Source organism: Prunus dulcis, chromosome 6, assembly GCF_902201215.1.
Source record: "Prunus dulcis chromosome 6, ALMONDv2, whole genome shotgun sequence".
NCBI classification, from domain to species: domain Eukaryota; kingdom Viridiplantae; phylum Streptophyta; class Magnoliopsida; order Rosales; family Rosaceae; genus Prunus; species Prunus dulcis.
Window position 1 is genome coordinate 27,279,083 of NC_047655.1, and position 12,985 is coordinate 27,292,067.

A 12,985-nucleotide genomic window follows, 5' to 3' on the forward strand; every position below is an offset into this window, starting at 1 on the left:
ATCCAAGAATCGTTAACCGAAACACGTTTTCTCCTTCCTATCATCCTATTCCTACCTGCTGTTTCTTTATTTATCATTTCTTTAATAATCTCCATAATCAAATAATAAGTCTCCATAATCAAAATTATGCCCCCTGCCCTTTGTCTCTGTTTTCAACATAACCGTCCTCATTTTACTCTGTTTTGTTTTCTCGTCCATTAAAATCTACTGATTTGCCAATCTAATGTATACGTCTGCAAAAACATATAGAATAAGCATATTTGAAGCTGAGTTGAATCCTTCCATCATCACAAAGAAAAGAAGAAAAAAAATATTGAGTTGGAAGCACGTAGAAAGGATTTGGTATACATTTTCTTAATGCGTATCTCATTGACATTTGTTAGGTGAAAGCTAAGTTACAAGTTATAACAACATAAGAGTCCCTTAATTTATAGAAAAAGAATCATTAGGAGTTTGTAACTTAGTGATTTCGATGTCGAATTTACATATCCAACTACCGCTTGTATAAAGAACAAAAAAATAATTAAGTTTCTGATTTATAAAAATATATGTGATCACATGCGGAATAATGGTGCCATAACATTCCTGTATGATAAATATAAAAAAAGAAAACCCTTCATCTAAACACTTTCTTCGGTTTGTTTAATTTAGCAAAGAAGACAATCTAATATCCCACTATTCCTTTTCACGAAAACCCTCATTACTAGTAAAGATTGTATTTGTTCAAAATAAAGTTAAAATAGTTATGCATTGTTGTCTTTCTTTAGACTCCCAAACCAAACCCAACATACCTGTTCAAGAAAGGTATGTGAATTTGATTCTTTCCCTTTTGTTTTCAATTCAATACCCGCGCTTTTCCTTTCATCACAGATAGATAGATAGCTAGCTGTGGCATTTGAAAGGAATAACGGCTAGCATTCCTCAGGTTTAAATTATAGGCTATGTAAGCGGCGTTAGCCAGGAGGAAAAAATGAGCGGCTACGTGCCGTAGCCGTTAAATAGATGGTGGCCCCGCACAGATCGCTAGGACGGTGTTTGCGCGTTCCAACACCAACTCAACTCCTCAGTTCTCCTCAAGCCAGCTGGTGCTTAACAAGCCTTCCCAAAACAAATCTTTCTATTTTATTTTCCACAGGAGACTATTATATTACGCTCTTTTAAAAAAGGAAATTATTTATGCCATTTTTAATCATAATCTCTCTTTTCCACATGAATCCTCCCTCATCATTATATTTTTGGAGTGAACATCAATTTATGATTCTTGTCTTATACAATCACTAATTTAAACTACTCTAAATTAATCTATTTTGAAAAAATGGGGGCTCAAACTTGAGGGCAAATGCGCAGACTCATGGTTATAACTAAATGACCTAATTCACATCTACAACATCAATGTTTAATGTTATGGACAAGGAAGGGACATTCTCTCACATATGGACAGAAATACCCTCAAGTATCTGAATTCCCACACAGGCCCAGCAACTGTATTTTGGTATGTTGCAAAGCTCCAGGTGTTGAAAAGCACATAAGAAAAAGAAACCCACAACCAGTCTGAACTATTCCAACCATACCAAAAGATCAACAACAAAAAAATTAGAATAAATGAGAAAATAATACAAAGGTTGATGACATCCTGGCATGTAAGCTATGTTCAGGGATCATGCTGACATTAACGAGAAAAACCACAAATAGCTCAACTGCTGGAGATACCTACGTGCTAATGGGTCCCACCTGCAGATTTTTAAGATTTCAAATATCGACAAATTGAGGGATTTTATAGTTTTTAACTTATGTAGCCTTAAGCTATTGAATAAATAAGCAAATCCAGAGAAGCCTCACTTTGTTGAGTCTTTCTTTCCTATCGTTTCAATTCAAAGCATCAAATTCCTAATTGGCATTCCCATTGGATATTTCAACAAAAAAAACTGACAATTACAGTGAGAAAACGCAGGACTTCACTACGATTGAGTTTTTCCTGCTGTTTTTCTTACCAGTCCTACGGGAAAAGAAAAAGGGAAAAGAAAAACCTATCTTAAGACAGACAGAAATTCACTGCAAAAGAGAGGCAATGCAAAATCAACACTAAGTTCTGCTTCACATTTATGGCAATATTTGAAACAGTAAAGGTGGGGTCCTATAACTGCTGCTGCATGATAGTGATGGATCGTAGTGCATGTGAATTCTTGATCCAACCCCACCAATTATATGACCTAACTCTTACGAGTTTGGCTACTTCAACACCAAGAATCGTTTCACATTTTGGTGCATATAAATTATGACACAATTTCACCGTTTTTGATCCAATAACCCAGGTCTTAATGTTGTGGAGGACTTAATTATATGACCCAACTCTCCAACTAAAATGTTGTTGAGGACTTAATTCTATTTAAATACTTGCATAATGTATACCCCTTTGTCATAAATTGCTTTTATGTAAAATCAAAACATCGACTTGACAAAAAAGAAATTAAAAATAAAGCATGTTACTAGAGGAGAAAGATGGACTTACAACATAAGAAAGAGAAGAAATCCAGCAAACCTTTACTACAGCAAATAATCCTAATGTTCTTCGTAGTATGGTGGTGTTGAAGGAATACAGAGTTCATTCTCCTCTCCATCCTCATCACTATCATCCTCATCTGCATCTATCCAGTTGCTAGGATGACGTTGTGAAAAGCCATCACCGTTAATTTGTGACCTATCTGGAAGCAACAAAATGCACAAGCTTAAGTTACTACATTTGTATCAAATGAGCAAGATTGACCTAACTACCCTCTTACAAACCTCGAGGTTCTTCCACATGATCCTCCTGCACAGGTTCATTTTCCCTAACACATGCAGGATTTGAAATATGCATTGTGCTCATCCTTTGAATTTCTCTCTGTCCATTAGCACTCAAATTTCTTTCCCCTTGAGCCTGTCCTGCTTCGGCACCACTGCCACTTCTTGCACCACTTCCTGCACACACAAAAAAAGTTAAAGAAAATAGAAGCACAACATCTTGTCACTTTCTTAAGATATTGACGAAAATGGTTACCTGAAAGATCAGACCAAATTCTGGTGTGATCAGATGGATGCTCCGAAACATTTGTTCCACACCTTTCTCGTCCTGGTTCTGACCCTGTCCCATGATCTTCCTGAATGTGCATTGCAGTAGCTGCTTGTGGAGGTTCTGAGGTATTGCTTTCATGGAGCTGCGACACTAGCATGGTTGCAAGTACAAGTGTAGCATCAAAATTTGAAGTGGACCCATCATCTAGACCGAACTTGGGTGCCATTAGAATAGGCCTGCTTTCCCAAACATATGATTAACCAATCTTTAAGTTACATTTGGGTTAATATAAAACTTCCACCCACAATTTCTAGCAAAGTCTGAAATTTACAACACTAGATAATCACTATGGTTGCCTCTACAGAGTTGAACATACTGTGAAGACAATTGATTAAACTGATCCTAAGATTCATTTATATCTTACTGGAGAAAACTCACAATAATTTCAAACTCTAATCCGAAAGAAGATGAGAAATGGAATACTATAAACTATCTTAAGTATTTGGCATGATCAATCCAAACATATTGAGATGGTCATGAGTTGACCACTCTCGTGTCATATCAGCAAATAAAAGATGAACTGGGAGTGTGAAGTATGGGTGTGTGATGTTGACAATGTCACAGAAAGTTATGTGGGCACCTACTCCAATTTCTGACTGATATCGACCATGGTCAGCTTATAGCATGCATATTAGCTTGAATCTCGAAACTCGTCATAGGATGCAGAGAAAAAAGAATGCAAAGGGAAGATAAACAAAATAAGAAGAACTTAGATATATCTTACTCTCCGGCTTTCTCAAAATACAAGTGAATGTCAACTTCACAGCCCTCACAGAAGGAAAGGAATGCCTGAAATAAATTGGAAAAAAGACAGATGTAACAACAAATTAGAGCACCTAGGATTTAGCTCTAGAAAAAGAATGTGAAGCATCCAGTGAAAAAGGAAATAGACTATGAGGTTTGTACACTTTACTACAAAGCATCAACCAATGAAAATTATTGTGATGATAACAACAATAATTAGCTGGATGTTATGTCTGTTTAAATGCAGAGGCTTGTCACTGGGACAATGCTTTTGGCAATGTAACACATTCAAATATAATCAGGTCCCGAGGATTGAATTTACTAACCTTCAACTCCTTCACACCAAACGTCACATCTATGGGGTCTCCCGTGTGGGTATACTGCACAAACTCCTCTGCAGGGTCTATCCATAGTTGAGTATGCAGTGATGAGTCGCTGTCTGTCGTTGGAAAATTCAAGCGTAAACATCCTGCTTGTAATAATTTCAGAAATGAGAAGCAAAACCTTTATTACCTTTCGTCGGGTCAATATAACTTCTAAGTTCGACAGCTTTTCCTCCAATTTCACTTGCCACATCAGAAGGCACGGAAGTGGGTTCTGTTGCTATGATGGTAATCTCCTGAAGCGATGACTGAAAATTAGCAAGCAATCTGTTTAGATCTCGAGGTCTCACAACTAAGCTGCTTGGGAATCTTCTCCTATCAAGAGATAGATGTTGTATGTCTGGTTCAACATTGCAAATAATCCAATAGGATTTCTTCATACCTGCAAAATGTCAGTATGAAGTTTAAAACCTTGGCAATCAAACAATATATAATAAAAGGAAGATCATATGATAAGGAAAGCTGCATAATGTAGTTGTATAGTGTGCTAAACAACAAAATCCTAGGCAATCCATATTCTATCAGCGTGCTCAAATTACAGTTCCAGAAGCCTGATCCTGATTGTGTGTATAGTGGTGAACTCAGCAAACAAAATGTTAGACTGAATTCTGGTCATAACAAATTATGCATGTGCCATTTTGCATAAAGAATAAACAGATAAGATTTGAAAAAGGATATTTACCGCTGTAGCATTCTAAAGTCCATTGCATTTTGGATGCATTGGGATCGGGCAATCGTATGCTCAAATGATCTATACTTGCTAAAGGTGTCCTAAGCACAGAACAAACCGCCTGAACAGACTAAGTCAGTAAGATTACCATGGTATGCAAGCCTAAAGAAAGCAATTCTGGTGAACCACGACGCCTTACCTTCAAAAGCACACTACATTGCACCTGGTTACAAGATATAGTATAGACATCAAAGAATTCAGGCTTAAATGTACTTGAGTGATAGGCAGACCGTGACGAATTGAGAGTGTGCAAAGCAAGCTGCATAGATAGGGGGACAAAATCTTTAGCATCTGTCGTGATAACAAATGATTAGTAACTCATTTGTTGCATTGCAATATCCGATTATGTGCACCCAATATTCTTACAGCTGCCACGCATGCTCTTCCAAAACCCTAAAAATGCATAAGCAAAACCCTAAACATTTATCACCTACAGACAGTAAATTTTTCAAAATATAAATTACTAATCATACGCCAGAGATCTATACTTAACGAAAAGTAAAAATGATTCTACCATCAGGCATCATAATTACAATAATAAAATGTCAAATAACTGCGATCAAATTGAACGCCGCAATGACGCAATAAATTGATAAAAAACCAAATAATTAATCTATCAGTTTTCTCGGAGGAAAATCGAACGACCAAAAAAGAAGTACGAATTATAAGCGTGGAGCGGGAATTAGTAAAGACCATATGGAGTGTTTGGAATGAGGGAAAGTGAAAGGAAAGTTGGTGAACCTGAGAAGACGAAGCTTGGATGGCGAGCTCGTTTCCGACGCGTGCGAGGCACGTGATAGAGCGAGCGAAGGTCTTCAGGGCGTTCCCGCTCACACTAAATTCCATAGCCCGACTCTCTCTCTCTCCCTTCCTCACTCTCACTCAAGACGAAAAAGCGTCGCGGGCACTCTAACTTGGCGCTGGCGGGAATATGAACTCAGCTTGGACAAAATATCAGGCTTTTTGTACCGTTTGGATTGGGCTGGGATTTATAGGCCCACTTACACAACGTTGCTTTATTTCGATGTTTTTGTATGAAATTAGAATTTGTTAGCAGCCCATAGCAGGGATAAAGTGGGAAAAGCCCAAAGAAGAATCCATCAGCACTACAATGCCAAAAAAATTATTGCTGTTTTAGGCCCAAGGCGGTCGCATCGTATACCCTGGCTCAGGGTCGACTCTTGCTAGCCCTGAGGGGTTTAGATTTAGTGGATTTTGCCCACAAGTAAACAAAAGAACAATGGACATCATTTGATCACTCGGTTTGAACTTGACCATTTCAATTAAATTGGACTATTGATTTGAGCGTTGTTTGGTAAACTTTTAGTAGATCGAACAATAGTCCAATGTATTGTGTTTATAAGTTTTGTTTAGATATGTGAGGCTCATAAAAATTGTCTTGAATTCACCTTCAATCAATTTCAAATCGAACTACCAAACCACACTTATAGGTACAAAACCAAATTTTGATTAGCAAAAGAAAGGAAACTGATAAACCAAATGAATCATTTGCTTTCGAAACTAGTTGTGTCATGGATAATTGTGTGATTGATGAGTTAATGCAGTAATTTCAGGCAGCAATGATGATGTCGTACATTTGGAGACTTGGATCTGAGAAGCAATTTGACCCTTTTGATGTTCTTTTTTTTTCAGTCATTTCATTCTGACCCTTTGTGTAACAGTGGGGCTTGTTGTCAACTCCTCAGTGGTCCATAGCTTTGGTCTGAAGGTTGCTTTACCTCTGCCTACACTGAAGAAACTAGCATTCTCGACTATTAATTTTTCTTTTCTGTCAAGGGACCTTAACTTTTTGTTTAGGGAAATTTACTGCCTGAAATTGTGTTATTAGACCAAACAATCCCTTTTTTCCCCTTTATTTGAAGGTAAAAAAGCATGTGATTTGATTATCAGTCTAAGTTAGCAAGTTACAATAATCATTATTCACTTAAACAGCAGGAGATATGTAATTAGACTGCCAAATCAATCTGGGAAAAGAGCTTGTGTAAAGTGCTTAAAAGCTCAGTTAGCTCGTGGCTGTCAAGCAGATGCTTCTGCATATTCGGGCTTATACAGCTTACGTAAACAACGGATAGGTAGGATCTCTTTAAAACCAGTTGCCTCACATGCTCAACAGTCAACAAGGGCAAGAATATTATCAAGACTTATTTACCGTAATGCTCTTCGAAATTATGGTCAAGTCGCACTTTGCCCCTTTAAAAGTTATACATTTTAAATAATCTATGAACTTGCTTATTTCAACTTTTCATATATATATTTTATAATTTTGGGCTAAGTTCATAACTAACTACACTTTCACTTTAACCAACTTAGCATGTGGCTCAATTCCATAGTATATGCAATGTTTATGGGACATAGTTCCCCATGAGAGAGACACAACCCTTAGCCTTTAGTTAAAAAATTATCTTTTAGGCACATGTATTTGTGTATGTAATTATGTATGCATGCATATCTTTCCTAGAACACAAAAGCTAAGTAGCTCCTAATTAGGCATTGCTAAATCCCAAATCAGACATCATATCTTCGGATGCTTGCATCACTGTATTTGCTATGATTGTGGTCATTACCAACATAATTAGGCTCCCCATAAAATAATTAAGTCATAATTTATTGTTTTAACCATTGATTCTCTTTTCAAATCCCCTCCCAATGAACACAAGCACGCAGAGCCAAGCCAACTCAGTTTTTCAATAATTCAAAGCAACTTTCCTCATGGGCACTAAAAATCTGATCTTTCCTTTTGTTCTGCAGAAACTGAGTTGCTCTTCAGTATTGAGAAATAGTATGGTGTGTAATGGGAGATCTGCCATCTTGGTCCTTGTGAACTGAGCTAAACAAAAAACAAAGAAGTTGAACTGTTTTAGAAAAGGGACAGAGGAGATAGTGTACTTGGAGTCCAGTGCAGGCCTAATTGCAAGTATAAGACTTGGCAGATGAACAGCAATTTATGTGGGAAATCAGAGCATCTGTAGGTGTAGCTTTCTAGTTATCTTAAAGTAAGGTGTGCAAATCAGCGTCTTGTCAATGCTTTTCTACAGAACAAGTCACTGTTCAACATTAAGAAAAAGTCTGATGTGTATTATCATCTTGTTTACTGTGCAAAATGAACTCTGTCAAAAACATAGAAGTTAAAACAATTTTATGTGAAGGCATGCACTTGTCTGTGTTTCCCTGTGCAAATCAATCATCTTATTGAGAATAATTAAGGGGTTAACATGGCATGGAAGTTTGATTGGATTGAAGGAATCTGGTTCCAGATAAATGGAAATTGCTCAGACATTTATCAGGAAGAATATGCAAATTGTTTGAATATCAAGATGAAGTGGATTTGGTTTTGGGTTAAGATTCTCTTATGAATCAATTTCATCTGCCCCAATGATTCAATATATTTCATCCTGTCTTTCTGTATATAATAAGGCCTGTCCCAGCCTTACCCTTTTCAGCAGCTTCAGCATTTTCCTATCTAAAAAAAAAAAGTGGGAATTTTTACTGTTTCTCTTTGTGTGAAGTACAAGTAATGGTAAGTTTCAGGGAACTCATAAACACCATTGGTCCAGTCCTTGGTTATCTCTTTTTTTACTGATAACTTTGTACCAAGGTAAATTTGTATTTACATTTTTATTACAACAGCAACACCGTTATCTCTTCTGGAGATAGGAAGGTTAAGAACAAATTATCCTTGAGAGAGACCATAATTGTTCATTGCTCACCTCAGAGAAGAAACAGAATAAAACAAAGAGGTTCTCTTCCCCTTACAAAGCTTGGAATGTCAAATGACTCTCAAGTGGCCAAGGGAATAAAAGCCCAAAAGAGCCTTTTTTCCAGACATTAAAACTGCAGAAGAAAAAAAAATCTGATCAAAATTTGCATAAAATTGGGAGTCTCACATTTTCCATTCAATATTTGACAATGGAGAATATAGCCAGAAAGGTATGCAGATATGTAGGACCCACCAAATGCTTGTTCCTCTGCATATTGTCACTGATATGACCCTCAAAAATCCCACTTAGAAATAAAATACAAAACCAATCCACCATTTGGAAGGGCAAAACAGAAAAACAGTGCTAATAATATGATTAAAGTATGAAGGTGGAGTTTGGCCAAGTGTCACTACTTGATAAAACAGATAAGTGAGACTAATCCCTTTTTTTAAGTAATAATTAATATTCATAAACTGGTCAAAAAACAGTCTAAACTGAAGTCAAACAGAAGCTAATTAGCAAGCATTCTGGTTTCTGAGCATATCATGAATATGATTTGTTTTGTTTGTGGGTTCCTTGCCCTAGGAAGGAGACAGTCTCTCTCAAAAGAAAGAAATAAAGAAAGACCCCCATACTACCGTACAAAACTGCTTTTAATTTAATCTGCAAAAAAAATTGCTTTTGATCCAAAAGTAGAAGTCTAGATGAAAAAACAAATGAAAGTAAAGCAAGAGGACAGGCCATCACAGACTCCAAAGGTTAATGGCAGTAAGAGATTGCTTTTAAAAGTAAGGCTTTCAAACAAGATCAATTATTTTAATGCTTTGAGTTGAGTTTATAGTAAAGAACAAGAGACTTTTCCATTTGGTGAATTTAAACATTTGCTTCTTCCACACAACCTGCTGCACCAACATGAACCATTTTCAGCAGACACAGATGAAAGAATTAAGAATCAAAAACGAGCTCAAGGAATCTGTAAATGGTTTCCTTAGCCCAGAAAGAGACAAAATAATATTCCAGTTCACAATGTAATTAGCATCCTTTTAAGCACACCTCTAATTAAAGTTTAATTAATCTTTTCCCTTTTCTCCATTAATTTTCCCTTACACATCAGTAAAGAAAAGCATTTGAAAGATTGCAATGGTCCTACAAAGAAACCAAGCTTATGTGCAGTAAATGAGATGGTTCAAAAAGTAAGTTGATTGGCAAGTTTGAGAGTAATTTTTGTATGTTTCGGATATACCACGTGGTTGGTGGTACCCCAAGTGGTATACCTCGAACATATAAAAATTGAATTCTCCAACTTTGAATGTTCAAAATATAAATGCAAATTAGTCACCATCTAATAATAAGCTAAATTGCAAAATCTACTTTTACACATGAGAAAGAAGTTCTGAGACAGACAATTAGGAACCTACTTAGTTAATTAACTCTTTTAATAATAATTAAAAGAGCAAAAGACAAAAAAGTACTAAACAAAGCTAAAGCACATAGATCAACTACTTAAAAGTACCCTAAGCCCTAGAACCCCACCTTAAACCCCACTTATTTTCCCCTAAACTTAGATTAGGCTTCCTTCCATATCCACATTACCAGCTGCATAACACATAACAAAGCATCCCCAAAAGCACTTATACAAGCTAAGTAGAAGGCCTAATCTCCCTTCTCTTTTTGCACCACAAAGCTTCACATAATGTAGCACCCATTGGGATTTTCATCACTGAACAACCCATAGGAATCGGACGGCTGTGGTAAGTTGTAGGATGGCTGATGATATGGATAGTACGGCTGAGATGCATAGTTGTCCAAATGATAGGATGGGGGCTGTGTCTCAGTGAAGGAATTTGAGTTAGGTGCTGGTGTATTGTAATGAGATGCACCATAGCCATTGGTGGGGAAGCTAGCATTGTAGTGAACAGCTTGCACTGGAGGCCTGTGCCTTGGGTATTGGTGCTCATACACATGTTGCTGTGGAGGCCTGTGATTGGCTGGGGCTGGAGCTGGAGCAATGTGATTGGCTGGAGCTGGAGCAAAGCTTTGTCCATGAGGACCATAGGGTGGACCACGAGGCCCATGGGACCCATAAGGCCCAGTAGGCCCAAAATGCCCTTGAGGCACATAGGGGCCCTGACCCTGAGGCACACGTGGGCCACGTGGATCCTGAAGAACATGGGGGCCACTTGGTCCACGTGGCACATTGCCATGATTTGGTGATCCAGTGCTTGGTGGAGCAGCAACACATTCTTCACCTTCATCCTCTTCAGCATTGGCATTCCCCTTTGGCCCCTTCTTTTTGTTATTTTTACTTCCACTGCCACTAGCTCCACCGCCGCCACCTCCACCACTTTTCTCAACCTCGCAATCACTTTCAGCGCCCTCGCTTTTCTTCTCGGCAACCGGTGGATGATTTGGTAAATTCCCACCCTGCCTCACCACCTCAGGCTTTGACTCTTTGACTTGCCCACCGCCGCCAGTTTTAGCGGGTGCGCCACCACCTTCATTTGGTTTGACCATATTGCCCCCATCAGCTTTCTTATTACCAGCCGGACCACCACCTTCATGCTTTTTCTTGTTCCCAGAGCCTTGAGCATGACCAACTTCAACTTTGACAGTCTCCTTTTCATTGTCACCACTACCTCCAGGGCCACCGTGGTTGCTTTCCTCGCAGCCTTCAGAGTCACTTTGCTTCTCTTTGTTTTTCCCTTTACCTTTCTTTTTTTCGTTTGAATTGTTAGCTTTCGGGTCAGGCCACAGCTCTGCATGTTTCCCTGACTTGGTCAACTTCTTGATCAAAGTCTCTGCTTCCACATTCCCTGTTACTGTGAGTTTTTGCTGCCTCATGTCCACCTCTGTTTTGTAAACCCCTGAAAACAACAAAGCAAATCAGCAACAAAACAGTACATGTTTTTCACGAAAGCTTCGATATTTGAAAGTTGAACAGCAAGACCAACGGAAAAGATAATAAAACAGGGGAAGAGAAGAGCTCATACATTTGAAGTATGAGGAAAAAGAATGAGATGCATGTCAGAAAAACAACGAAACTCTGAAATCGTAGAGACCATATAATAAAACTTGACACTGATGCTTCAAGAATATCAGGAATGGAGGGTTATACCTTCCATTTGTTTTAAGCTTTTGTTGATTTTCTTCTTGCAGCCTTCACAGTGAACAGAGACTCTCAAAACCCATGTCTGCAAAACAGAGAAGAAGATGTTAGAAACATGCAAAAGTCGAAACATTTTTTGGAAAGAATAAGGTTGGTGTTCACAGAAGTTAACCATGGCTTCATTTAATACCTTGTATTTGAGAGGAGGCTGAGAAATTTCTTCAATTTCTTTTGGTTCAGCTTTGGCTTCTGCCTTGGGTTCAGTTGTTGTTGCCATTAGGAAAGATTGACAGAAAAAGAGAGAGCACGCTTTGTATAGGAAGAAAGAAAGAGCTAGAGAGAGAGCTTGCAATGAGTGCGGCAAGTGTCAACTGGGAAAACTTCACAAGGAAGTGAGGTCTTTATAATGGGGAGGAAAGATCTAGTGACTGGAGGGGAATTGAGTAGCACAGTGGAAAATACAGTGGGGTCCTTGAAGTTGGTGCTGGGTGGGGTGGCATTTCTTCTTTTTAAATTTTTTCTTTACAATAAATTTAGTACAATATAAATTAAATTGAAATGAAAGATTATATATACTTAATTGACACCTATCATTTTCGCAAAAAAAAATAAAAATTAATTAATTAATTAATTAAAAATTAAAAAATTTGACACCTATCAATATAGGACTTGATGCCTCCTGCTAGCTAAGATTACTGGCATTTGGAGTTTTATAATGCCAAATCATAGAACTTTATTGATCTGAGGAAGGCTCAGCAAAGTAACCATTCAATACTCCCAGCTAACTCCAAATCCCCTCTCTTTTTTGTGTAAAATTATAATCAAACATTTGAGTATGTAGATGTATTCATTTGGCTCTGATGTGAAGATTCTATCTTTTTATGCTTCTGGTGTTTTTTATCCTCTTGGGTTTTGGGAAAAACTTACCTGATGATCATTATGCTGGAGATAGCAACCAAAATCAACAAACCCAAATGTGACACTTTTTTATTTTATTTTAATAAAGCGATATTTTACTTTACACTAATTTAAATTACAGAGAATCAAATGACACTTTTGTTGCTAAGTATGGAGGTGAAATGTAGGACGAATTTTTCTATGTACCAACTTCTTGTTGTGGGTTAGTGGCAAACTTCCCCAGAAAGTTAAAGAACTGCCTTCATGCATCTAGACTTTGAGTTGTGTTTTATT

At 37.6% G+C, this 12,985-nt stretch overlaps 2 protein-coding genes across 5 annotated transcripts; both read right to left on the reverse strand.

The window, feature by feature from the left end:
• Positions 1–180: 180 nt before the first annotated feature.
• LOC117631497 (cell cycle checkpoint control protein RAD9A) lies at positions 181–5,884 on the reverse strand. 4 transcript variants are annotated; one of them, XR_004586331.1, is made up of 10 exons: positions 5,711–5,884; positions 5,109–5,228; positions 4,922–5,030; positions 4,370–4,621; positions 4,183–4,295; positions 3,837–3,901; positions 3,038–3,288; positions 2,785–2,958; positions 2,510–2,702; positions 181–233 (listed from the first exon to the last, which is right to left on the reverse strand). XR_004586331.1 is itself a non-coding variant. In XM_034364696.1 (10 exons), exons 1-9 carry the CDS (start codon positions 5,813–5,815, stop codon positions 2,560–2,562), a joined length of 1,332 nt encoding a protein of 443 aa, XP_034220587.1. In that variant the 5' UTR covers positions 5,816–5,884; the 3' UTR covers positions 1,330–1,731; positions 2,540–2,559. The 4 variants fall into 4 exon arrangements, 2 of the variants coding, with proteins under 2 accessions (XP_034220587.1, XP_034220588.1); XR_004586330.1 differs by lacking the exon at positions 181–233 and adding an exon at positions 1,330–1,731; XM_034364696.1 differs by lacking the exon at positions 181–233 and adding an exon at positions 1,330–1,731 and having other exon boundaries at positions 2,540–2,702.
• A 4,135-nt stretch (positions 5,885–10,019) lies between these two features.
• On the reverse strand, positions 10,020–12,226 carry LOC117632987 (heavy metal-associated isoprenylated plant protein 34). Its single transcript, XM_034366641.1, has 3 exons — positions 11,985–12,226; positions 11,804–11,879; positions 10,020–11,552 (listed from the first exon to the last, which is right to left on the reverse strand). The coding sequence occupies exons 1-3, from the start codon at positions 12,069–12,071 to the stop codon at positions 10,375–10,377; spliced, it is 1,341 nt and encodes a 446-aa protein (XP_034222532.1). The 5' UTR covers positions 12,072–12,226; the 3' UTR covers positions 10,020–10,374.
• Between the last annotated feature and the right edge of the window lie 759 nt (positions 12,227–12,985).